The 27,948-nt window shown below is 41.2% G+C and overlaps 1 protein-coding gene across 3 annotated transcripts in view; it reads right to left on the bottom strand.

Moving 5' to 3' along the window:
- Positions 1–27,948, bottom strand: part of RBMS2 (RNA binding motif single stranded interacting protein 2) — a 77,487-nt gene that overhangs the window by 9,294 nt on the left and 40,245 nt on the right. Inside the window, exons 3-13 of one of the 3 annotated variants that reach the window (XM_075591411.1) lie at positions 15,483–15,541; positions 13,742–13,833; positions 10,059–10,216; positions 8,837–8,916; positions 7,391–7,500; positions 7,169–7,215; positions 6,990–7,083; positions 6,837–6,887; positions 5,988–6,098; positions 4,204–4,281; positions 1,537–1,623 (exon numbers count right to left, since the gene is read on the bottom strand). In XM_075591411.1, the coding sequence (XP_075447526.1) occupies positions 1,552–1,623; positions 4,204–4,281; positions 5,988–6,098; positions 6,837–6,887; positions 6,990–7,083; positions 7,169–7,215; positions 7,391–7,500; positions 8,837–8,916; positions 10,059–10,216; positions 13,742–13,833; positions 15,483–15,541 (952 nt within the window). In that variant the 3' untranslated portion in view covers positions 1,537–1,551. The remainder of the gene's footprint in view (positions 1–1,536; positions 1,624–4,203; positions 4,282–5,987; positions 6,099–6,836; positions 6,888–6,989; positions 7,084–7,168; positions 7,216–7,390; positions 7,501–8,836; positions 8,917–10,058; positions 10,217–13,741; positions 13,834–15,482; positions 15,542–27,948) is intronic. The other 2 variants (XM_075591412.1, XM_075591414.1) reach the window with 2 other exon arrangements.

Below are 27,948 nucleotides of genomic sequence, written 5' to 3'. Positions count from 1 at the left end.
GTTAAATGTAGCTGATCGCGATTCCTTTTAAACAAAAACAGACAAGCATAAGTATTTTTAAATAATGGTTTTAATTTGTAAAATGTCCAAGTTAAACAAAGGCTTTGGTTGGGATTTCTTTTTTTTTTTAACCATTTTTTTTTATCAATTATATTTTGGTGACTGTTTGCCAGTCCTCAAAGACACTGGTAAAATGGCTATAATTGCGCTCTATTGGAAATGAGAGAGGCTGAAGTGCATTCAAACTCATTACAGTATTACACCCTGACTTGTATTTCCCCTAGGACAGGGATCTGTGCTCTTGCCGCTTACTTCTTCACCTGTACATGGAGGGGCAGGGAAGGTTTGTGCAGTTACAGGACAGCTGAAGCCATAATGACTTGTGATACATCTCTAAGCACTCATATGATATATCAAAGATGGAAATAAAAATGCCTATATATATTTATTTTATCACAATATCATAAGCTACATCTGTATGTCAACCTGGTACTAATTAACTGGTACGAAGGAAAGAAAGTTGAACTGGGAGAATTGGTGAGGAGGAGTTGGATCTTGCTCAGTTCCATTGATTTGATGGAACTTTCAGGTAGAAAGTAAAAAAAAAAAAAAAAGATTACATTTTTTCAGAGGAAAGCAGAGACTTGGCCAGGATATCTCGCACTAGGACTGACAGGCACAATGGACCATGTATTAAAGATCCAACTTTTATGTTAAAAGCATAACAGGTTTACACCGTAGATGGAATAAATGGCAAAGGGACACCTTCACTGCGACTTTTGCCGTTCCCGCGGCGTCTTTAGTACCTTCCGGTAGTTCTCTGCACTCTCCAAACTGGTCCCCACGGCAACCCTACGCGTTTCGAAGCGGGTTCCATCTTCCTCAGGGGTTTGAATCCCTACCGGAAGTGATGAAAGACGCCGCGCGGGAACGGCAGAAGTCGCAGTGAAGGAAGAGAGTTTGCGCGCCTGCCGTTGTTGTCCCTTTGCCATGTATTCCATCTACGGTGTAAACCTGTTATGCTTTTAACATAAAAGTTGGATCTTTTATCATCAAAAGGCTTCAGCTCATCTGTACTTGTGGACAAGCTGCAGAAGAAACCTTTACGTGCCTGGGTGCAGGCACTTAGAAGCAAGTGCATATCTCACCAGTTTGTTTACATATGAATTGCAAAAACGAACTACAGTACACTATTTTTTACTTTTCTCTGCTTCATTTCTTGGAGATGCGCTGATTCCCTCGAACAAAAATGACCCTACCATAGAAGGAACTTGCGTTACCTTAACGTAGAAGGAACTTGCGTTACCTTAACGTAGAAGGAACTTGCATTACCCTACCGTAGATGGAACGTCATAGGCTAATGGTAGCATTGTACTCTCTGGTTCTATACAACCTTGCAGTGCTAGGAATGGACATGACACGTGTGTCTGTGTCACTATGCTAGCCTGTCCAACATAAACCCGTTCTCCCCATCATCATGTGTTTAGGTTTTGATCTTCCCTCAGTGTTTAATAATGTAGGCATGAGTGTCCTTACCTCAATTTATTGGTTTCACTGGTAAGAATAAGCGGCGTGTTCTGTGGTGGACTCCACGGTAACTTGTTGAGGCTGCCCGCTGCTCTCCTGAACAAAACAAACAATTAGGAGGGGTTTGTCACCCAGCCCTCGTTAGAGCCTCCGCATCCACTCATACTGGATTTGTAATGCAATGAAAGCACGCAGGTCATGCAACACTCAATCCTCTGCTTGTCCCATTTTCACTGCATATTGATTCTCCCTCCCAGGTGAGGGTAGTGACATAAATCAGCAGACTGGAATAAAAGCTTCATCTGATGCTACTGTATCTGCCATGCTGATCTATCCCGGGCAGGAGGGGTTGCGATAGGGACTTTCCCACCCGCTTAGAAAGATATAAGGAAGCAGAGGAAGAGCCTGCAGGAATGGGAAGAAGGTGCCTTTTTATAAAGTTAGGAAAATGAAAAAATAAACATATTAGAGAGGGTTGCACCTGTAGATGCAGATTTGTTTGGAGGACAACTATATATGTTACATTACAGCCTTGAGAAAGCGTTTCTCATGCAAAACGCGCGCGTCGGCCATTCACACGCGCAAGCGCAAGGTCAGCACTGACGTGGCAGCATTCAGCATCGCACAGCGAGCAGCTGTCAGACCGCACGGCTGCACTACACTCATTTGTGTAGGAGTCACGGTGTCCATTCTCCCAACAGTAGGTGTGGACTAGTTAGTGTGAAACGTTGACCTCTGCTATGCACGGTTGAGTCCATTTCTTAATATGGACATGGGCATACACATTGCCACACCGGTGCATTGTAGTTGGTATGTATGAGTGTTTACCCTCTCCACCAGTTGTGTAGCTTCTATCCAGGGCCTCTCCCTGCTGTTCTTACAGTGTTCGCACAGTACCTAGCGGTAGAGCCCATTGATTAATATGGGCACAGGCATACTTACTAGCCACACCGCATCTCTGGTATCTGTATGCTAGCACCTAAATAGCGGAGTCACCACTGTGATCAGCTGCGCGCTAAGACCCACGGCAGCATTGATAGCTACACACAACTGCAGTCTCTGCACACTTACATTAACACGTTCTTACTGGCATATTATCAGTATTGGTACAGTTTGTTGGTGCCCCCACAGGGTATATAGCTGGTACCAATCTGAGGGCATTGATACCCTTCTGTAGCCCTGTGTTATACAGCCGTTGTGGTCAATCCATCTCCACAGGCTTTTCTACGACTCACCATTCCTCTGTCTACACCCTACTGTTTCAGAGACACCTTAGCAAGGGCCAGCTGCATATCAGCCCCCCCCCCCCCGAAACATTGATCTAATTCCACTCAATTATTTCATTTATATACAATCCAGAGTGCACCTAGCACTCGACATAGGATTCCACTGTGTGTGTCTATATTTTGGATTTTAAGCCCCATTCTTTTAACTTGATGACCATGAAACATTTATTTTAAATCATTCATATAACATTCAGATTAGGAAACTGAGTGCTCCAAGTGGGGTTCTTGCTCTCCTTACACACTTGTTTGGAGAACAGTAAATCAAATGAAAACAAACAGAAAGGTAATTCTTAGCAGATTTTTTTTCCTTTTCAAATGACAGCCTTTCATTTTCTCAGTCACATTGTATGAAGTAATAGTTGATATAAAATAAGCTTATTTAAGCTAATTAAAGATCTATACAAAAATGAATAGGCTTAGAAGGATGGGGAGCCGTGTTGGTCCTTTCTTCCATGTAGTAACAGAGGAGGGAGAGGGAGTAGGGGGTATGATACCTTTTACAGGCATACCCCGGTTTAAGGACATTCACGAGTAAGGACATATCACCCAATAGGCAAACAGCAGCTCACGCATGCGCCTGTCAGCACGTCCCGAACAGCAATACCGGCTCCCTACCTGTACCGAAGCTGTGCGCAAGCGGGGAGACTATAGAGCCTGTTACAAATGCGTTATTTACATCAGTTATGCACATATATGACGATTGCAGTACAGAACATGCATCGATAAGTGGGAAAAAGGGAGTGCTTCACTTTAAGTACATTTTCGCTTTACATACATGCTCCGGTCCCATTGCGTACGTTAATGCGGGGTATGCCTGTATTGGACCAACAAGTAGTTGGTATCTCTTTCGAACCTATTAAGGCCCCTTATTTTCCCACAAAATAAAAATGTTAAACTCAAACAAAACGTACAATTCTGTTTCATTCAACCCGATCTGTTCACATCAATTCAATTTATACAATGAGTTTGCCTGGATCTATTGGAAAGCGATATTCAACGAAGAGACATGAGCCTCTCATTCACACGCATACAACATCTTATTCTATTAACGCTTTTGTAGCACACACAGAAGCTTAAATAAATGCCATCTCTCATCCAATGTCCTACACCACTCCCAGCAGCATTCTGCACATACTGCATTGTGTTCTAAGCTCAGCTTTCCTCCTGCACGTAAGCATTATCCTGTACATATATCCTACACACATACATAGCATCCTATAATATTAACATTTTCCACTTTGTCCACCTAGAGACCTATACCAATATAGGCGCACACAGACCATGCTATAGCCTATACCAATACCACATTTCCTTCTACACTGTCATCCTATGCAACACTAATATCCTCTTCCATTCAAATCTAGAGACATGCCATCTTACAGCTTCTCACCTCTATGGAGACAGTAGAAGGCACGGACGAGTACTGGGGGATGTAAGCCCCCTGCATAGCGGCTGCAGCTGGCATGTACTAGGAGGAAACGAAAAAGGAACCAGAACAATACGACGAATTAGACACAGGTTTAGTGAGCATCATTGTCCCCCAGATAACTCGACATGCCCAGGTATATCTCAGAATATCACTATATATATATATATATATATATATATATATATATATATATATATATATATATATATATATATATATATATATATATATATATATATATATATATATATATATATATATATATATATATACTTCAATGGTAATGTTGCAGTAGAGGTCTGCAGTATACCCCAACACACCACAAGGAGAACAATTACGTTTGCTACATCTCTATGCCCGAAATACCCCCAGGATCACATATCCCCCCCAAATCCACCGAAGCCCACAGTGGCTATACAGAAATATCCACAGTAAAAAAAAAAAAATCTACGCTATAATGTTAATGGCCCAAACCCCTCATTATATCTGCTGAAGGGTCCACAATACTTTGCAATTCAATATTGTAATAGTGTATGCATCCTATCTAACAGTTTTACATTATGGAGGCTATTTATCAAAGTCTACCAGATGCAAAGCAGGTGCAAAACGAATCAATAAAACTATTCCTGTACCTTCATTATTTTGGAGCACTTTTGCTAATTTTCTAGTCAGAGACGTTGATAAATAACAACCTATATAAAAGTATGTATATTTGATTCATATAGAAGAAATGGAAAAAAACATGCACTCGCTCGACTCGCAGGTAACGCCTCGGGTGCACGTCCATCACCAATCAGGAGCCTCCGATAGTTTGAAAGGTTCTCGCATATATGGGGGGAAAAACGGCACTCCAGAGGACTTGGTCAAGATAGAGGTCCGCGGTGCGGAGCGAAACGTCCGCTCATCCTTTAATACATTTGTTCACATTTTTACTAATCAAGTCCCCGGGCGTGCCGTCTTTTCCCGTATATGGGAGAACCTTCCAAACTGTTTGATTTATAAATGCAGATAATAAAAAAATGTCACCATCCCCAGCGGTTCTAATGAGTGGAAGGTTTAGGGGTGGAACGCAAGATAATGGGACGCTCTACGTGTTTAACATTCAATATGTGATAGTTGGAAAGAAATAAAAACAATGCAATCACTTAAAAACGTAGCAACAGACCTGTGACAATACCTGTTGTAGTGGGATATAAAATCAGATGGCAAACCGCTGTATAACAACTAGAACCTCAACCACTTACATAATACTATATTTATACATGAGGCACACCTATAAAAAATGGCAACGTTGTTGTTTCCAATGGGACCTTTGCCAGGAAGGGAACCAAAAAGCTGAATAAAAATGAGCACTTTTTAAGGGATTGTCTGTCCTTTGCCTATTAGTATACGGACACCAGCTCTACTGGTGACCCACATTTGGTGCACATATCCCGGTATGGCGTGGCACTCGATACAATGCATTAAGTGATATATAAAAAATATATATATATATATATATATATATATATAAATATATTTAAAAATGAAATAAAATAAAATATATATATATATATATATATATATAATACATATTTTAATATATATATTTTTATTGCATTAACAAAGGAATCTTTCCCACTAACTTATGTTAGGGCAGTGAGGATATCTTGTTTTTACAATGTCCCCACATTGTATGAATTACTTGTATACTCCTGTACTTAAAAACACACAACTCACACGGTACAATATTATTTCTTTCTTACCGCTCCAGTGCTGCCCAGCGACAGGTGTCCCAGCTGTTGAGTCAGAGGTCCCATCATGGAAGCAGGCTGGATGGAAATAGCATGGTCCATAGTGGGAGTCAGGACAGTTCCCTACCAAACAGTGAAGGTCAGGGGGGAAAAGCCACATTGCACACAATGTCGCCTCTTCCCCTTCCGACTGTGACAGAGTGATGCAAAGGATCTAGACTCTCCTTGGCTCCGATTATCATAAGTGTAAATATTTTGCCCAGATATAGCAGACGTTATTCCAGCCGTTAACGCGGGGGGCGTTATGTTACAGCAGCATTATTAAAAACAATGGCTAAGGAGATAACACATACGTAATTAAACATGCTACTCTGTATGTTATTTTCCGTGTTAACTGGGGTAATAACACCCGTTATATCTGCACACCACTGCCATTTATCTCCCAGTTTGAAATTGTTATGAGGAACTTGTAAAGTCCACAAAAGCCATGATAATGATGGACCCAGGTATCTAATCACCATAACAAGAGTGATTCAAGATACCAAAATAAATGGAGTCAAAGAAAATACATTACAATTCATACATGTGTATGTTTCCTTCCTTTGTATATCCAGGAAAGGTCACCGCCTGGGCTCGGATCGGGCAAATTGGAACTGGACATTAAACTGGTGGGTTTATGCGCAGTGGGAAGTCATTAGGAGAGCCAGATCATTAGGGCATAGTGGGAAAGTGAGAGCAGGTCTAAAAAGCAGTGGCCGGAGCGGCGGATGGAGGGAGAGTAGTAGAATGAGGGGGAAAGGATAGGAGAAGAATATCTAAGGCTGGTGTTTAGATTCAAGGGAAAGATGAATGGTTACTTACTGCAGGCTGCATGAGGTAAGACTGATGATGCATCCAGGACGGATTGTGAACCTACAAGAGGAGGAAAGAGGCAACTCATATTAAGCCCTTTGGGTTCGCAACATTAAAAAGTGTCAACACTTGGAAAACAGGGACCAGAAATCAGGTCTTTACCTGATAAGAAGAGACAGGAGAGGGCAAGTATGGGGAGAGGGCTGCCTGAGCGATCATTCGATTTGGGGCAATACTGTACGGGGTGGTGTAAAACCTGGAGAGAGATGGAAACATACATTGTTATATGGGGTAAAAGCAGCAAGTGAGCATAAGAAAAGTTGGAATACTAGCTGACTTACCCATTCTGCAGAGCAGTTGTAGGATCATATGTCAAGGTCATCCCGCCCTTCGGGGGTAAGGAAAAAGGGACACATGTGAAGACGAGAAAGCAGAAGACAAAAATAAGACAAAAAAATTGTGGAAGAAGTGAATGAAAAGGAAGATGGAATGGAAAAGAATGAAGAGAGGAGGGAAGAAAGAAATATTGGTACAACAGTAGAAGAACCCTCCTTTCTCATTACCGTATCTCCCTCTCGCGGCCAGCCACGTCCATTCTGAATGTACTTCCCCTGGCTTTGCCTTTTTTTCTGCCCGCCATCTGCAAATTTGCAAAGCAAGGGCTCTTGGGGTGCTGGAAGGAGAGGAAGGAGTAAGATCAGATGAAAGCTCTCTCCTAGCTCATTTTAGAGGAGCCGCCTCAGCCATCATTTCTGAACATTGCTACACTGATAACTATGCCCCAGCACCTTCGTACTTGACCTACTTTTCTGTGGCAGAAGAGATGAGATCCTGTTATAAGAGGAATGTTTCTTTAGACCGGCCTAGTGTGCAATTTGCCCAAAACATTCTTAACTCTCCACTAATCTAGATCAGCAGTGCGCAAGCTGGGGGGGGCGGGAGAATTTGTAGGGGGGGCGCGGCGGTTACAGAGGCCCCGTGCTCTTCCCCACGGCATTTAAATGAAATGCCGGGGGAGGCGCGAGGTCTCTGTAACTCACTTACCTGCTCTCTGGGGGTCTTCGGTGACGCGTCGCCATGCAACGCGCGTCAAATTACGCGGCGGGGTCACGTGGTGTGACGTCACATGACCCACAACCTCATTTGACGCCGAGTTATTGTGAGAGGGGAGGGGCGCGATCAAGAAGTTTGCACACCCCTAGATCATAGTAAATATCTACATTTTTCCGATTTTACATGCAGAAATCTCCTTTTTTTAAGTCACAATAACCAATCACCAGAGCTAGCTCTAACCATTTATGTTGCCTCTAATGTTATTATTCTCTTACTCTTATTGCCGTTCTCATTTCTTAGAACAAGTAATCACGCAAAAGCGATTCTATGCTAGTTAGAAGGGCGACACATCTTAAAATGAAAGGCAACCGAGAATAGTGGCATGCTTATGAGGTTAAATGGGCCTGACCTCTTGCTTTTTTAAATTGGATAGGTGTATATTTTCCCATGGTAAACAGAAGCTTTGTGTTTAAAAAAAAAATATGTAATTGGTATAATCTTTATTGAAAGTCCTTTGGTGATAAGACGGTTAGAAAGTCCTGAAAGACTCGGGTAAATAGTTCTCTTTGTTTTGTTCTTTGTTTGCAAAGTAATCATTAGTCAGAGATAAGCATGGATAGCAGATATCGTTGAACATTGTGTTTCCGGAGAAACGCAAAAGATATATTTTTTTCACACAATACTAAATAAGTAATACAGTTACTTTAGGGCTGATTGAATTTTTCCATTGAAGCCAAATACAATGATATGTTGGTTAACAATATATATAGTTTTTGACCCGCTATGTGGGACTGCCCCTTTTATTAATTTTCTGCAAGAGAAATCTTAGACTAGCTGTGCCTAAGAAAATACTTCAATCACTGGAAGGGGCCTGCTGGCTTAGATCTGAAGGATGGAATATGCAATCCAATTTATGAAGTAATTGTAAGGACGGGGGAAACAAGACTGCTACTGACCTGGGACCCCAGGGGGCGTTTTGATGTATTTGCCATTAAAGTGACCAATCACAGCTTCGCATTTCTCTGTGGACTCCATTCTGAAAACACAAAAAGACGGAATTCCCTCAACAGTTAGTGATACATCATAGTCCCAAGTCTCCCACAGACTGCTTCCTCTAGAGATTGGTGGTGCAGTAATGTAGAATTATTCTGCAATAAGGGGTATTTATGTCTTGCTCTGTTAGGACTTGCTCTAAATGAACTAACAAAGGGACAGTCAGTCCACAAGTACCGACATTCCATGATGTTGGATGGACACTGCGCGTGTGAAGTGTGTTGTTGCTATAGTGCCGATGTGGGCAACCCTGTCACCAATCGCCTGGCGAATTGGCCATGAAAGTGTGGCAAATGAGTTTGCCAGCTCCCACAGTAAAATAAACTTTTTCCTGACGGCGTGTGCTGGTTTCCGCTTTCTGAATGAGTCAACGAAGTGAAGCAGCAGCAGGTGATAGTGCTGAGGTGAGTGAAGCAGCAGCAGGTGATAGTGCTGAGGTGAGTGAAGCAGACGAACAGTGTGTGTTTTAAATGTTCGATTGAGCAACCTCATTTCTCCATTTTTACATCGTGTGGCGATTTTCACTTCTCATTCGCCACACCTGTGGCTACATTGAAAAATAGGTTGTCCACCTCTGCTATAGCGAGTTAGGAGCTTTAATTAAACTTTTCTTACAGTTCATCATTAGTATTGAGATTACAAATAATTATACAAGAGAAGGTTGAGAACTGCTGTTTACTGTCACAGTATGTCACACGGCCCGTTACTTCTGTTAATACCTATGTTCCTATGAGTTCTATGATTCCTATGTCTACATAATCTTGTGTTGTGAGAGACAAACGCAACTGGAGAATTTGTTATCTCAGTATCACTCTAATCAAACTGTAAATGAAAAACAGACTTTATGTTACGGAATATAGGTCTCTTCTGTCTCTATATCCGTATGTCCTCTTATCATGCAGGATAGATGTCATGCATTGGTAGATGGGACAGGGTGAAGACATTATCATAAGAGGGGCAGTCTCATTAGGATTCATTAAAGTAATTTCCATCTCTACCACAGTGAAGTAAGAGAAAGATGATTGATGGGACATTGGTTGCTTCTTTCTCTGTGTTAGGATGTCAACCAGCTACTCCCAAACACCACCTTCCTTTTGGCATGCGATCCGACGCCTGAGCTCTCACCTTGCAAAGCCAACCCCTCGACTAGTGCCACTGGCGTCCCGCAGGATGCGAGTGGAGATGACCTGTCCGAAAGGTTTCAGCAGGGATTCCAGCTCCTGCTCATCCATACTGACCGGCAGGTTGGAGATGTACAGGTTAGTGGGATCCTGCTCCTGTTGCTATGAAGACACAGGACAAAATATGTTAGGTAACATGACTCAAGAACATGACATCACTACTCACTGCTGGCAGAAGAGAGGACAAGCACGTAGTGCTAAAATGCAAGACTGAAATTACAGATACCTTACCCAGTGGTTAAAATGTGATTTATGCTAAGGCCAAGTCTACAGATAGTGGTAAGATAGAAGAAAATAATAACCGGTAGTACTAAGGTAAGGCAGAAGAGCAACTTTAGGTATAGAAAAAAAAGTGGTTGTTACAAAATGTTTCATTTGTAAACACAGTATGATGAAATCTTGTAGGGATTAGCACCTCCCTTTTCTGTGATGTTATGTCTTTTTTAGCAGGATCTACCACAAGCAAAGTGTCCCTCTCTCCACCTTATTAGCATCCTGACATTGGGTGAAGGAAATATATGACCGTCATGTGTTTTCTTTTTCATGGTCTTTATTTTCAATATAAATTAAGGGTAACTGTTTGGTTGCTGGTAACAAAATGCTTTTTTAAAGTGATGTAACCGGGACGGTCCTTTTAAAGTGCGACTGCATGTCCCAAAACATTCACCAGGTCTCAAACCCATAAGGGAGGTGGGAGCCCGAGGAGAGAGTCCAACCCTGCAGCGTAATTACATGACCATGAGGTCACCCGTCCCTAATGCACACACACTGTCCCTCAACTGCTGGTGGGAGGCCAGGAAACCGCAAGGAAGAAGAGAGGGGAGAGAAGGAAGAGCACAGATATGCAGGTGATGGAAGATGGGTGATGGAAGATGGAGGATGGAAGATGGAGGATGGAAGATGTGTGATGGAGGATAGGTGATGGAGGATAGGTGATGGAGGATAGGTGATGGAGGATGGGTGATGGAGGATGGAAGATGGAGGATGGAAGATGGAGGATGGAAGATGTGTGATGGAGGATGGGTGATGGAGGATGGGTGATGGAGGATGGGTGATGGAGGATGGGTGATGGAGGATAGGTGATGGAGGATGGGTGATGGAGGATGGGTGATGGAGGATGGGTGATGGAGGATGGGTGATGGAGGATGGGTGATGGAGGATGGGTGATGGAGGATGGAGGATGGGTGATGGAGGATGGGTGATGGAAGATGGAAGATGGGCGATGAAAGATGGCAGATAGGATAGGAGAGAAAAAAGTAGAAATTGAAAGAAGGGGAGATTGCAAAATAGCCAAATATGTATTACCAATCCTATGAAGGTAATAATGCAAACATATAATATTCATTCTCACAAGCGTATCTTACTGACCAGATCGTAAACATATATATGAATGTATTTAGTAATTATTAGAATGATTATTATCTCAATTATCAAAAACTCCACTGGTTCTTCTACAGGTTATGTATTCCAGGGCACAAATGCAATTACGTTTGCACAGGTGCAAAAACCGTGAGAAAAAGGCCATACAGCATAAAACCATTTATTACCTTGTTGACATGCATAAGGTTTTAAATGTAGTGGTTTGCACTGATTTTAGGGTTACTTCAGCAGGAATTAGAAAAAAAAAGGAATTAGCAATTCATTTGTTATAGATACACGGTCTACCAAATGTGTAATACCACTATGGACCTTCTTATTGTCTTTCCATTCACAGTGGTAACACAAAGCATATGGTCAGATAAAGCATATTTACTCACTTAAATTGTACGCTCTTTGTGGCCTTTGTCTTATGTTCTCATGCACATGCTGCTCTTATCGGCCCTGTTTGCACTTTATTTTCCCTGTATTGTAATTTTGTAAAGCGCTGTGTACACCATTGGCACTATATAAATAAAATTATACGTAGATACATACTGGGGCTCAAATGTGTACGGTTTCACTGTGGTATGTCACACCATACATAGGAGTATTACTCCGAGTTTCATACATGTATTAAATCAGTCTTCATTGAGGCAATAATTGAGAGGTATTGCTGGTTGGCTTTGGCAGGGCCCCTGGGCAAGTTGCCCTCAGGAGGAATTCAGACACCTGAGCTGATGAAAATACACATGCCATGTCACGAGGCCTTCCCATGCGCTCTATCAGAAGCTCTCCCTGCGCCTTCATCTAACTCAGTGTGCTGTCTTTCTAGCCTCCATTTTTCTCCTATTGACCTTTTTTTATATTCATTTTCCTTGGGGCTTTTTTTTCCCTCTCGTTCTTGCCCCAGTTTAATATGGCGGTAAGCAGGAAACACACAGTTAACAATACATTAGGTTTCATCCTGGTGAATAGCACGGTTTGTATCCCAAGTTGTATTTTGGGTCCAACCGGCAGATTCGGACGCGAGTAAAACTGGACCCTTTACAGACTGTGACATTGTTTTATCTGACCAAACGTGGACATGTTTCACATTTGCAGCCGATATACGTGAGCTGCTGGAACCACAGCAGCCCCTACGACAATGAAAGTGAACCTGAAAATGCATCTAACCCATTAGCGTTCGGTTGTACTGTATTGATTGTCCCCTAAGCCAGGAAGGGGGGGTCAACTCTTTGAGCGTTATCTAGGAGTTACAACTGTGAGTGCAAAGACAATAAGAAAGTGCATGGTGGGTAATACAAGCTTCATCCCTTTACTGAATGAGTGGAAGGGGTTAATGAGGTGGAAGGGAGGAGAGAGACTTGGGTGTGTAGCTCCAGTGCAGTGTGTGTATGTAAGAGAAAGCTTCCCTTCCCCCTAAATACTCTGATGTTGCTGGCGCCTGATCAAATTCTTGAACAATTACATTGTGTCAGCCAGCAGCTGGGAGATGTGACGCTGTGTGGACGTGAGGGTCTCCGGCCTTTGCCTACATTTCTGAGTGTGCAATTGTGTGTAGTTACTTCTGTGTGTGTACAGTATATGTATATATACATGTGTTCTAACCAACTGGTCTATACAAGTAAGAAAACGAGTGTGTATGCACGCATATATGTGTGTCACACTGTGCGTTTGTCAGTATGGAGGCATGTACATGCGAGTCTCTCAGTTGTTTTTAGTGTGCATGTAGACATGAGTCTGCGTGTGCACATGCCATGCGTGTGCATCCATGTTTAAAAACAAAAAGCTCAGTCTGAATATTTATGGTTAAAGGTTTGCCAAGTACTTCTCAGTCTGTCTGTCTGTATGTATGCATATGGATATATGTATACAGACGTTCGGGTTTAGCTGAGACAGTCCCGTTTTGTTTTTCCTCTGTCCTGGTGTCCTGAAATGTATTCCAACGTCCCAGTTTTCAGCTGCGGCTGGAGCTTGCTGGTCACATATATATATATATATATATATATATATATATATATATATATATATATATATATATATATATATATATATATATATATATATATATATATATATATATATATATATATATATATATATATATATACACATACATATTTATTATCTGCTGCACACTGTTTTTGAAATCACTATTAACCGTCCCTTCTATGTATGCCTGTGCATTACTATAGGTTTTATATACTGTATTACATTACATTGCACCTGTCTAGTTGCGTGTGTGTGTTCAGAGAACCTGTAACACACCTTTGCCATCTGGGCTTGCACTCCGCTGGTTTTCAGAGCGGTCACTGCCTTCTGGGCAGCTCCTGGGCTGTCAAAATCCACGAAACCATATCCTAAGAGGACAGAAAAGTCTTAATATTGCACATATTTTATTTATAAAATGTTTTACCAGGAAGTAATACATTGAGAGTTACCTCTCGTTTTCAAGTATGTCCTGGGCACAGAGTTATAATGACAAATACATGGTTACAAATACATAGTTACAATGAGTGAAAAGGGTTATACATTATATACAAGACATTGCATGTACAGTTAGAGATAATATATATTATAGGCATATGCCAATATACAATACCTAACTTTTGCCAACCGCTTCTCTTCCTATTTCAATTATCACCCTCTTTGCTCATTTCCAGATTCCCCCCCAGCACTCTTTTCATTTCTTGGAAGTACCAGGTAGCCTTTGACCTCCCTCTCATACTCCCAGCTCTTCTCCAGAAATGCTCGGTATGTCTGGAATTCTGCTCTTTCATGCTTGTGCCTCATGACCTGATAACACATAACTGAGGCAAGACTCCAGATAATAGGTTGTGACCCTAACTCCCTTATCTGGATAACAAGACGCATGAAGCAATTCCCTAATACAGAGAGCTGTATTTTACCGAACAATGATAACCAAACCAAGCTAACAATACATGGGCCAATGCTCAAAATCTTGAAAACTCTGACACCCAGAACATGAACCAATCCAGCTAATGAGATAACACAGTATGGTGAATCAGTGCCTGATCCAGATAAACCGATTAAAATTCGAGAAAATGAACCAAAGCCCTTACCCAGATAAAGATATAACCGGAACACAAGCCAATTCCTCTAATCCAAAGAACATGACCGTACCCTCACAACAAGTACCATGAGCTTTATGCTCCCCATATTAGATCGTCAGCTCTTAAGTACAGGGAGTCATTGTGCCTGTGTTATTTAACTATGTTTTGCATTATGTATATTTCTAAAATGAAGCAATCTTATTATTACTGATTCAGAACACTAGAGACAAGCCCTAGAACATCAACCTACCCTATGATCCATCGAACAGATCTCCAACTCACAAAATATGAATTTCCGATCCAGATATGGATTAACATCTATCACAGGAACCAATCCCATAATCCTGAGAACAAGATTACCAATTTGAAACAGATAAGGCAAAACTTTGAACCAAGCAACAGGATCAAATATTAGAGGGCAAAACAATGACCTTATATAGAAAAACTGAACTCCGAACATGAAACAATCACCTATTCCAGATAGCAAAACCAGATACTTAGGGTAGAAAAGACTTGTCTTATTCTCTGATTTATGAACCAAGCGCCAATTAAACGCCGAACCTCAGATAATGAGCCAACCTCTTGATCCACATAACTAGGCCTTTCCCTAAGAACATGAGTCACTCCCCTGATCCAGACAATGTGGCCTGATCTCTACAATATTAACCAGTCCTCAAACCCATGGAAGATGCATCTCTCTCATGATAACTGCAGGTAATGTGTCATCTGTAATCTTGAAGAAGAAAAAACGTCCCTGATCCAAATAAATGGACCCGACCCACCCCAAAAATTAACCAATTGCTCAATCCAGATAACTGGACCAGATTCCCAGAAGACAATTCACATTCCAGACAATGAGGCCAATTACAAATGTATAGAAGAAGAACAGGATCCAGCTAGTCAGAGGGATACAAAACAAAGAACAAACCTCTCACCTTTACACTTGTTTGTTGTCTTATCCAATATGGCCTTTGTAGAGACAATCTTCCCATGCCTAGAAGTAACAAAGGAAGAAAAAGATATTTAGATGGATATAACTTTAAAACACTAACAATAATGATACAGTACTTTATTCTTACATTACACTACTAGGGAATGCTGTGCTGAACTCATAATAATAATAATACAGATACAATGAATATCTGCTCCGAAAAACATGAATATAAGTTACTTAGTGACTAAGGCAAAGGCCTTTATTGTGGGTATTTAAGGTGTGATAGCACAGATCTGGCACTACCACACAGAAAGCCGCATTGAAGTCAATTAGCCTCTCCATGCGATAGCGCAAAATCTGTGCTACCACACCATACAGAATAACGGCCAAAGATAAATCAAGTGACTGAGGTCACACAGACATGACGTTGGGGTTTCAACCCGAACCTGCCACTATAAAGACAGTGCTGTGAAGAAGGGTTACACATTATGTATACTATTTGAGCTACACAAATTGAGGTCTAAATTAAAATAATTCTTAAATCATCTATCCTTCTGTTGTGTATCTTTTGTGTAAATCCCATGAGGTCAGTAGCCCTAAAAGTGCACTAATGGCAGTGGCATTTTTAATAGGTTAGATCAGGAGTGGGCAGCTCCAGTGCTCAAGGGTCAAAAACAGGTCAGGTTTTCAGGAGGCTCAATCAGTGGTTCAGTTTTTGACTGAACTACCTGTGCTGAAGCAGGGACAGCCTTAAAACCTGATCTGTTGGTGGCCCTTCAGGACTGGAGTTGGACACCCCTGAGATAGATGTAAGGGAGTGGCACCTTATTTTAATAAGTCAGACACATAAGCCTTTTAAAATACTTTTATACACTTAAAATGTTTCCATTCAAAGCAACTGCTTTGAAGTTGTTTTTTTTTGTTTGTTGCAACCTTCATCTAAACTCTTGTGTCTTGAGACCGTTTGTGTATTATAAATAGTTTCAAATATGGAATCAAGCAAATCTCCACCATTTTGCCCCGATGACGGCCCTGGCTTGAGTTTTCCTAGTATAATCTGGACACTTTGACCATATACTCATTTTGCGGAGCGCTCAACCGTTCATTTCCTGATTTTCTTTTCATCTGTAATGCACCAGTAGCAGGGCTGCTAGTTAAGGACACCTAGCAATATCTGCAACCCTTCCAACAATCCTGGAAGGGTTTAACGTAATAATAACAACAAAAAAAGAAGATGATGTGGGGCAGAGTGTGTGGAGTCCTTCGTCCTGAAAGAGCCCTTCTCCCATCTCAAGAGCTGTGAGAGAGCCGCTGGAGTGCAGGGCCATGGGAGAGGCTTGTGACATGCTATGAATGATAATGTGCTTTATTGCAACCGCAATCTACAGAGTAAGGGAAGAGCGCTAGGGACGGGCAAATCCAGTCCTCCAGGGTCAGGTTTTCAGGATATCCCTGCTTCAGCACAGGTGGCTCAATCAGTGGCTCAGTCAATGACTGAGCCACCTGTGCTGAAGCAGGGATATCCTGAAAGCCTGACCTGTTTGGTGGCCCCTGAGGGCTGGAGCAGAGCACACCTGCGCTAACCCGACCTAACACAAACTTTTTATACATAGACTTGCAGTTTTTGCAAGAAAACTCTGTTCCTTTCTGTTTTCAAAGCTTAAATATTAGGCAGACGTTTGTACAATAATTACAGAGTGCAGACGTTGTGTGAATCAGGCACATTACCGTGACTTTTCTATAAGACCCAGTGACTGCTCCGTACTGTATGTAAAGCGTTTATTAGTATAACCGGCAAGTGAAGTATCTGAAAATGATTTGTGAAACCTTTTCTATGTTCATGGTTACCAAAGGCTTTGGAGGGTTTTTTCTTTTACAGTCTCATTTGTGACAGGATTGTCCATGGATCTAAAGAATATATAGGCAAGCTGTTGTTTGTGTTCTTTGCCTTTAAACTAATTGTGATGCTGTCAATAGCAGAACAAGTATCTGATAAGCATACATTCCATAGGACCAGATATACAGATAAAGGTCCACATTTTACAGAACACGTATGTACCAATTTTACTTTAAAGCAGGACTCCCCGCTGACCAATAGGAAGGCACATTGGTGATACTGCAGCTTCCTATTGGCCGATGGCTTGGCAGCCATTTTGTTTCCTTTAAGGATGACGACATAATAAGCCCTGGAGGGACATTGAAACCTGGTAACTTTGCTGGTAAGTATTCCGAAAACTGTGGGGTTCCCCTGAGCTGAAAATAGCCCGGTCTAGCTCCGTGAGACCCTTCCCTCTCACCTTGTAAACAAAATACCCAGGGGTGTGCAAACGGAGTAAGGATGATTTCTGCCTAAAGGATGATTGCATCACTCTAAGGAAGCCCATTACATTGTTCATTTCTTCTTTTGCTTTTTTGCTACTTGGGATTGCCCTTTTTAAGGGCACATAGGAAGCCAAAGAGTACACGTTTCATTTTAAAAGGTGGCTGAATCTTTCTAAATAACTTATTTTCAGCTGTCTCAGCTGTTGGAGGTTAGTGGCTCCTCCTTCCCAGGTTTTAAGCCCGCCCCTCCCCACGTCAGCAGGTCCTTTTCAGTTTACTGAATATAGATCCAATGTGGTCTTTCTCCCTCCTAATAGAGGTAAATGAGAATTGTAATCCTAATAGAGGTATTAGTATTTTATCTGGTAGTGTTAGGACTTGCAAACTGGGTCTGCCTTGCCGTGGCTCGCAAGCTTACAATGCTTTGGCCAAAGGGTTAAACTAAATGACCCCTTTTCAAGAGAATACATAAGTATTTTACTGTGTATTTTTGTCATATTGGATGTAGCATTGGGCTTCTCTGTTGCTTGTTGTATACATTTGCCACGCTCAATAGCTCTCCTTTTTGACACTTATATACATATATATTTTGTGGGGGCTCAGGGGTTCCCAAAAAGAGCTTGCTGGGGTTCAGGTGTGTTCTTTCTAAATAAGCAAATTACTTTGATAAGTTGTTTAAAAAATAAAAAAAAAAAAGAATTATTTTCTAGCAAGGTTAGTTCCTACTTTCTAACTAACGCTTGGAGAGCAATGGCATCAGAATGTATGCAGGATCGAGGTATTCACTGGCAAACCTAAGTTACTAAATAATCAATACTTTATACATTCGCAATAAAAAAAAACCCGCTCCCTCTCTTTCTGTTTGCACAGCAAAAACGCACCTTAACCATTTTGAAAATAGCATCCAAAAGAACCCTATTATCTAATGGAATAAAAACCAAAATGACACACAGCTGCACTTCCTGCCATGTTAGTTACTTGGATACGTCATAATAATGTAACTAACCTGCACAGACCTTTGGTATCTGTATGCGCTTGTTTGTCATAAACATTCTGTTTGTGTCATTTATATCACTCTGTCCCCCCATTGTACCGCGCTGTGGAATTTGTTGGTGCTTTACAAATAAACGATGATAATAATTACAGTCTCTGAAGCCTGGAATTGGAAGGACTCTATGAGCAGTCCTTTCTCATGGCACTTAGATAGTAAGCTCTCCGGAGCAGAGATTTCCTTTCTTATTGTCTGATTCGGTTTGTTACACTTATTATACTACAATTCCCTGTACTGCATTTGTCTCTCTTGTAAAGCGCTAAGCACAGCTGTGGGCGCCATATAAACATATCCATACATACGTACATGGCAGGGAATATGTTAACACCTTCCCTTGTGAACAATGAAATCACCAAGGACAGAGCAGCAGGATGGCTCATTACAGACCGACTGTATAAGAAGCTCAGCACATGGCTGATACAAGGCAGCAGGGTGGTGATAGCAGGCTGGGGGAGTGGTTTGTCTAGCTTTCCCATGGGCAACGAGACTGCCACAAGCTGAGGTCTGGTGAGGTGTTTATGAGGAATATAAAAAAGGGGATACCTATGTGGGCTGTAAAGCAGCAATCCTCTCCTGTGTGTTTAACTCCTATAATGTTAATAATACCTTCCCCCCCGAACACGTGTTCTTTATTTTTTGGTTTTTAGTATTACAAATCATGATTTTCTGAATCTCGAGGTTCTGAGGTTAACATGAGTACCTGTAGATTGCATTACGGAGAGCTTCATTTTTTTTTTTGCCTTTCAGACGCTCACCATTTCAAACGCACGGACAGAGCATGAGTTTTGTTTTTGTTTTTTTAATACAGCATTGGGCAAGAAGAAAAAAAAATAAAACGTGACAAAATGACGATCGGGTTGGAACGGTTGCTTTAAATCCAAACTGGGACAAAAGTGAATGAAGGACAGGGGCAAGTTAAATAGGTTAAATGTAGCGGATGTTTATTTAAATATCACATTGGGCAAGTATAAATATTTTGAAATATATATTTTTTTTTAAAGTTTGAACATTTCCATGGTAAACAAATGTTTATTGTTTATTTTTGTGGTGTTTGGCAAATGATCCCATCACTAAACAGACATTAATTGCACCATAATGACTTTGGCAACAAACAGCTAAATACAAAATAGCTGAAATGCTGGAATCCAGTGTTGATTAGAATCGATTCATATTCATTTTTCAGAGGCTAAAATTAGACAGTCACTTTAAGGGCGATTGAATCTTTAAGGAAGCCAAATACACTGATTAAATGTCATGTTTATTAAAGAAGTTATTCAATATGTTTTTATTTTGCCCTGCTAAGTCTCCCTAATACTTCTGGTGTTAGCCGGTTACTATTTGTTCTGCCATAAATGGGTAAGAATATATGTAAATCAATGGGAAACAGAAGTCTATGGAGCGACTTTCTGATGTCCGTGGTCACTATGAACATGCTCTAGAAAAGGGTGCGCAAACTTTTCCCCGTGCGCACCCCTACCTGCTCTCCTCGGCGCCTCACACTCCCCCCCTGCTCGGTCCCCCCCCACAAAAATCTTGCGCGCCCCCCACTTTGCGCACCCCTGCTCTAGAGCAGTGATTCCCAACTCCAGGTCTCAAGAACCACCCCTCACCCCCTCCCAACAGGTCAGGTTTTAAGAATATCCCTGCAGGTTTTAAGAATATCCCTGCTTCAGCACAGGTGGTTAAGTCAAAATGACTGAGCCACTGATTGAGCCACCCGTGCTGAAGGAGGAATATCCTTAAAACCTGGCCTGTTGAAGGCCCTTGCAGACTGGAGTTGGGAACCACTGGTCTAGAAAAACTAAAATGGGGATGCTACATGTAGTTTGTTACTTTCCTGCCTTTTCTTTGGTAGCTGCACATTATTCTTGCTTGCAGCTTATGATTTGCTTTTGGTGCTAACAAACCCATCACACCAATAACCCAATACATGTTTTCATTAAATCACCAAAACAAGCAATATCCTACATGTGTGATTTTTTAATAACTCAGCTCTGTAGTATTAGATAACTTACTACATGTATTTATTTATTTTAATTCAACCCATACAATTTTAATGAGTTTTAATATACTGAGCATCCTTTGATTTCTATAGCAGATTTTAGCCTACTACCCCAGCAGTGCAAGATCTTTGCAACACTTTCCTGCTTGTGATAATGTGTTGCCAAGAATCCCAGCAGTGCAAACTGTAACAATAGATAATGTTACCGTAGTAATTTAAGAATACATTGTAGCTGCTGAGTTACACTGACTGAAGGATTGATTGAAACTGAGAGGCAGCCATTTAGTGAATCCTGGGAAGCAGGATCGTTGCTGATCGATTACGGGAGAACTAATCGAGCGGCAACTTAGGTAATTCGTTTTCAATAAATGTAATCAAAGGCTGCATATAGTAAACAACAACATTTTTTTTCCGTGTGTGGTTTTTTTAAGTGCCGATTGGATTGCCTCTTTAAAGTCCATATACACCTTTTAATGCCTGTTTCACATGCTACAGTAGTTACCTGTGGAAGATAAACCTCAAATATAGCTTTAAATATCGTATGCACCATGATGGCATCGCTCATTTGTTCAGGCTTGCATGTCTTGTTATACCTCATCAAACAAGTATCTATACATTTATTTTATTTATTTGGTAAACAACTGCAATAATCTTTATCTAATCTATTTTGGTGATAAGACAGGGAGGATGTATGCCCCAGAATTGCGGTGTGGGGGGGAAGAGAGATCTCATGTCTGGGCCCCTTACCCTTTGAAGCACGAGGAAAAAGTTAAAGGCGTGGCGGGGGCTGAAGGTGAAATCTGGGGTAGTGCTCCATTAGGATCTAGATGCAATTGTCAGGAATAATTGGGGAGCGGTGGCTTGAATCCCATTGGCCTTGCAGTGGGTGGGCTTCGGGGGCTTCCTTTGCATCGGGTGAGACACAAGAGGTGATTTATTATTATTTTTTGTATGAAATTAAAATAATATAGTGCACCCTCTTTGTATCTGTAGGAGATAAGACTTTCTACTCTCTCCTGTGTAAATACATTACGTGCATATGTGTAGACTTGAGTCAGTATTTGGTAAAGTTACTAGACCCAGCAAGGCTAGTGTTTTGTTAATTGTTGAAATAAACCTGTGCCCTGTTCTATATTTGGCGTGAGTGGTGGTTATTGTGAGGAGTGTTGTGTCTGGACTCGTGGGGGGCGATTGGGGGCTTTCTTGATCATGGTTCGCCTGTCCTCAAAGACCCAGCTAAATTGTTACCTCTGTTCCATTTGCAAAATGAATTATGAAGACCTCACTAGTCAAACCGATAAACATAAGTAGATAATAAGTCTGAATCTAGTGTTCCCGACATGAAAGAATACAGTACATACATTTTGAACCAGACACATCGAACTGAAACCGTTACTTTACGGCTATTTGAATCTCTCTCCAGGTATGTTGAACTTTCTCCTAAGGAGAATTTCTCCCTGGTTTCCACTGCAATACTGGGGGAAATTAGATTTTTAATTGGCGTTTAATTAAATTTCCAACTAATCATTATCATTTTTTCCTGCCAGCATTATGAACTTTGTAAGCACTATTTTACACCCATCAAGCTCCGGGTAGGAGTTAGTGCACCGGATCCAGCATTAACTACCGCGTCAATAGAAAATAACGCTGGATCGGGAGAGCTACGCCATGTTGACGCACCCCAACAAAAGTGGTTTAGTGTTAGGGGTGCTGGCCTTTGAAGCAGGTTTGAATCTGTGCTCTTATAGGAGGCTTATTTAGTGGGAGCTGTAACTTAAGGGTATGAGGTCGGCGTGGGGGGGATCCATGTAAGATTCAGTCTCGGCTCTGGGAAAGCTTGGCAGTTCCCTCTTGGGTGGATTCAACGTTTGCATTAAAAGCAATAGGTCCGTTTTTTCCATGATAAATCTAGCACTGTTTTTACCCCAAAGAACTGTGTTTAGTACAAAGCTTCAGTGTGTACTATAGTATGACTAATGCCTCTCTGTATACAGTATATGTACCTTTTGTACCATACACACTGTGCAGGGGCTGTGGTTGCAATGTGATAGTACTTATGGAGTACCACTACTTTTTTTATTTACAACCCCAGCATACATATTTTTACAAGCATATAGTCCACCTTCTAGTGCTTCTGAGCACGTATACATTTTAGTGTTAGATACATATAGTTATCTTTATACAGCCCCCTTGAACAAACATGTAGGAGTATGCAAGATCTTACTTCACATCTGTTGAAGAGACCTCTGCAGTCTCAAGAAATGAGAGATTGTATGACAGATTTATTGGCACAATAAAAGGTATCACAACGTACAAAGTATCTTATGCTTTATGGGACGTGTGTGTGTGTGTGTGTGTATGTGTGTACCTATATACACACACACACACACACACACACAGTAAAATCTTCATCTAAAAAAAAACAAAAAAATTATTAACCATATAATGAGATTGTAAGTTGAACATATCCCCAGAACGTGCTGTCTTCTATTTTCCTTCCTCTTTAAACAGAGTCACAAAGTTACCCATTCAGCTAAGAATAGCCCAGGCTGACAACACTGCTTCCCACCCATCTCCCTTCCTAATCCTGCCTCTTGTGCTCCTCTCCCAAGTGTGACAGATGTGATGTCCGTGAGAGCCCAGTGGGCACGTTAACCTTTCCATAGCAAGGGAGCTTTGCAGGCCTGGAAAACTGTACAACTACCACGCGCTGCTCTATTTCTATCTGGCCACGAAAGGATTAACTTTACTCTTCCCCTTCCTACAACTCCCAACCCCCCACCTCCTCCCAACCATTTACTGACACCAGACAGGAAATAACTGAGCTGGGCAGATTCTGTTACAAGTGAAACTCTTTACTGCTCTGTAAAACTAGGACTTACTAGTCACCCAATCACAGCCCCAATGCAGATGGACCGTAAGCTCTTCAGTGCATGAACTGCTTTCTAGCACTGACTTTTCTATTTCTTTAGATCTGTGGGCTCTCTGTGCATTTTACATTATATACATATACTGTAAATGTTGGTGCTGCAAAGATGTTGTGGACCAACATCAGTGAAACCTAGGGGTTCAGGCCCCCAAACATGGCAATTTAACAGAAAATAACTGATTTTGTATTAGTAAGACTCCACTAAAATGTATGAGACTGAATGGTGCAAAAAAACAAAAAAACAAACAAGAAACGCACTGCAAATCCATCACAGTTGACATATCTGATGCTGTGTAAAAATCCATCAATAATAATGAATGTTCTGCACATAAAGAAGTGTGAGATGGTTAAAAGCATTCCTAGAAGCCCTGGTTTCCTACATTAGCCCTTGCACTCAGCTAACTGAGGTCTGGAGTGAAGCACTCTCCCATCTGGCCGGTGCTCCCCTCTGCTCCCCCTGCAAACATCTTGCTCAAGCCAAACAACATTCCCTCAGTCTGTGGGCGACATGTGCAGATCTCCTTGGGGCTCAGGGGATGTTCACTGCATTCCTGACTGGGGTAAAATGAGGTTACAAGGCAGAAGTTAACTCCCCCTCTTCTCCCCTTCTCGGCCCCTCCTTCGCACTTTTCTTTTAACATGTATTTGTCCTGCCTCTTCCACTTCTCTCCTCCTCTGCTCCTTACATCATATGGGTTCATGCAACTGAAGTAGCCCTAGTGAGGCTGACAAACAATAAGGGCTTACGTGTTCTTCGTGGGGTAAGAACACATGGGGGGGGGGGGGGGGAGAATCACTTTGGAAACGGATCCCCCTTAACTAATGGGGCAGTTCCCTTTCAACAAACAAAATACAATATATAATTGGCGTCCTACCTTTCATATTTACTCACTCACAGAAAACAATTATATTTCTATTTCATTCTCTATTTTATCAGTCCTGTACAGAATGCCACACATAGCCATCTGGTTAAAGTTAGTATAAGTAATTCCCAGGCTGGGGGGAGGGTAAGGGAGAGACAATTGTTAACAAGAAGGATCCTTCTATTTATTGATGCTGCTGCTATGTATTTTTTCCTATAGAAACACATGGGAACCACTTACCCCACCTAGTCTGCCCATTTTTTTCTTCTGTTAAACCTCAGGCCTTATTAAATACTGTAGTGTCTCTCGTATTTAGGAAAGCCTGTTATCTATTCCCTATTCCGTGACTGTATTATTGACCTCTCCCACCCCTTTTTGGGAGGTTATTCCACGAATCCACCACCCTTTCTGTAAAGTACGGCCTTACATTCTAGTTAAGCCTCCCTCCAGTTTCAGACTCCCCCTGAACTAATTCTGATTTGTTTTGCGTCACCTGTAACATGTAAGATTACGCGCTGTAAGGAGCCACAAGTACTTGGTTACCAGTGGAATTTTGTATTGATGTTTTTAAGACCCAGTCACTTAGATTTAAGGTTCTACCAATATCACTCTAGATTCAGTAAGAGCAGCGCACCGATGATGGGATTAACTATCACGCCAGTGGTTGTGATCTATTTATTGAATAAAAATGCCGATGCTTTGGCTCTAAATTGAAAAAAAAAAAAGAAAAAATGGCGGCGCACATTTTTTCTTTTTTTTCAATTTTGGACCGGACACCGACGGGAGCACGTCGTGCGTTATCAGTCTATAAGGAGATCCTGAGAGTACCCCATTTTCCTTTATTTGATTATTTACTATCAAAGTGTATTCTATACAAGAAGACTTGGCAATACAAATGATGTTTCTATACATGAATCAACTAAGATCTAATAGGCTTGTCTGAACAATTATATCCTATTTCTGTTCCTGATTTTTTTAGCCGCAGATCAACGCGACAAAAGTAACACTACCGAAATATTTTATTCAAAAACACAGCAAGAAAAGGTTTTTTTGAAGCGCTGTGCAGTTTGTGTGTACAAACTACCTCCTTTCTGCTTTGGCTCTAACATAGGCATTTTTTCCAGACCTTTATCTCTTCCATTATTTCACTGGGGTGAGGGGTCTTTCAAAAAAAATCGGATTGTAAACCATCCTGTATCACAACTTTATTAATATAAATGACAACACAACACTAATAGCTGCAAAGTATGTGAATTTTAAGATGGACACAAGCATAAGCAGTAGAATCATAAAATAGAAATATTTAAAAAGAATGAAACAATTGTCATGGCTATTAAAGTGGCAACACAATGTGCATTTGTCGTTTTAATAGATGTAGCAGTTGCTTAGTTTTAAGGAAATGTAATTACCTACGGTGCCGATTGATCGGCAAAGATCTTGCTTACCCGGTCCCGCACTGTGGCTGCCTATTTCTAAAAAGGAAGTGCTGTGACTTTGTAAAAGGAAGATACATTAAAAGGGCATAAAGAGTGGGTGGGAGGGAATTAAAAATAATAAAAATGCCGTAAGTATTGTCTAATACAACACAGCTGATTTATTTAAAAAACAAATATATAGGATGTTGAATGTGTTGCTGCTTGAAGACAATGATAGAAAAAGCCTGTGGCCAATCAATCGTGCTTTACGAACGCTAGCGCAAAGCATGACTGGGAGCACTGGTGCAATGACAGCCGCCAAAATATACCGCCCTCCTCCTCACCAAACTGGCTCCTACAAATTCCTTCTGGCTCCTAATTGTTTTATATTTAGGTCCAGCCCTGAGGAACAAACAGATATGTGAAGCGATCATTGAGGATCTTATATTTGTGGAAATTGTGGAAACGCAGATTTCCAAGTGACCCACTTTTAACTCTGCACATATTGTATATTAATCATTAAATCACAATACTGACCTTTAACGCTGTTCTATAGCACTCTGGAGGATTTTTCCCCCTAAAACCCAGTGTGGGTGCAAACAGGACACTGAACTGTTCAAGTATTAAATGAGCAAACTTCCCCACAGTAATGTATGTTACCTGGGCACACGGCTCTAATTTACAAGCAGCTGGGCTCACTTAAAGCAGTACCTAGGAGCTCCCATACAGGCCCCTAAACCTAAAGGGCAATGGCATTACGGGTGCGTAGAACTCAGTAATTTGATTTGGGCTCCATTGTTGACAAACAAACTGTAAGCTTTAAAATTCAGTCTGTGACTGTGTAGTCATACTTGGTACCACTTTACATTCCCGCATGTTGATTTTCAGAAGAAGACTACCAACAACAAACTGCTACTTTTAAAGAAAAACGGAATGTTTGTCACTTTAAAACTCCAAATATGTTCAACGTAATCTTCACAGAGATGTAAAATAACCTCGGAAAAATACACCGCCTCTGCAGTGCAATCCCCACCAGCACAGTTTGTATATCTTATAACTCTTGGATCCCTCCTGGTTACTATATTATACGATATTTACCGTTAAAGACTTCTCAAGCTGGGGTAGCTATGACATCAGACAACTTTTTTGCCAGCGAGGTGTCTACCGAAAACTAGAATCCCTAGGTATATGGACTCCGCATAACAGAGCAGTCCACCAAATGAGTTAGTGATTGGCTTGTATGTGGTCATGTGGTCAGGATCGTGCACTGTGAGACTCCATATAATATTAACGTGGCAGACCCCTCTGTTGGCTAAAAGGGCGATAGTAAACGTTCAATGTCTAGTCATTTTTTCGAAATAAAAATATTTCCTACGGTTTCCCAGGTTCATTGGACAACATGGCCAGTGCCAACTTTGACTTCCTGAAAACGTCCAGGACACCCCTATGTTCAGGCAAGCTTAATAAAATGTATATATGCTCACTGCTGTTACAGCTGCTCTGTTATTGTTCTTGAGTAAAGTATTTCAGATGTATATTGAAGCCTTTCCATCTTCACACATTACCCAGCTCACACAGCTCTACCTCCGCATAATCCCACTTACTTCTTCCCCAACTCCTAACCCCTAATTTAACAAGCAGCCACCTGACACACACCTTATCCCCCTGTACCTTATGTTTCCAATTACCCTTCCTTATAGAAGGAAGGGCCTTCCTTACCTACTGTAACAATGTATGTTTGTCATATTGTTTATCGTCCGACAACCCAATTGTACTGTGCTACGGACTACTTTTGGGCGTTATAGATAATTATAATAGTGCATGTATATGCATATGTAAGATAACACTATACATAATAATATACTCAGCGAGTGAAATTATCAAT

Source organism: Ascaphus truei, chromosome 3, assembly GCF_040206685.1.
Source record: "Ascaphus truei isolate aAscTru1 chromosome 3, aAscTru1.hap1, whole genome shotgun sequence".
Classification (NCBI taxonomy): Eukaryota; Metazoa; Chordata; class Amphibia; order Anura; family Ascaphidae; genus Ascaphus; species Ascaphus truei.
This window is presented reverse-complemented; position numbering and strand designations above follow the sequence as displayed.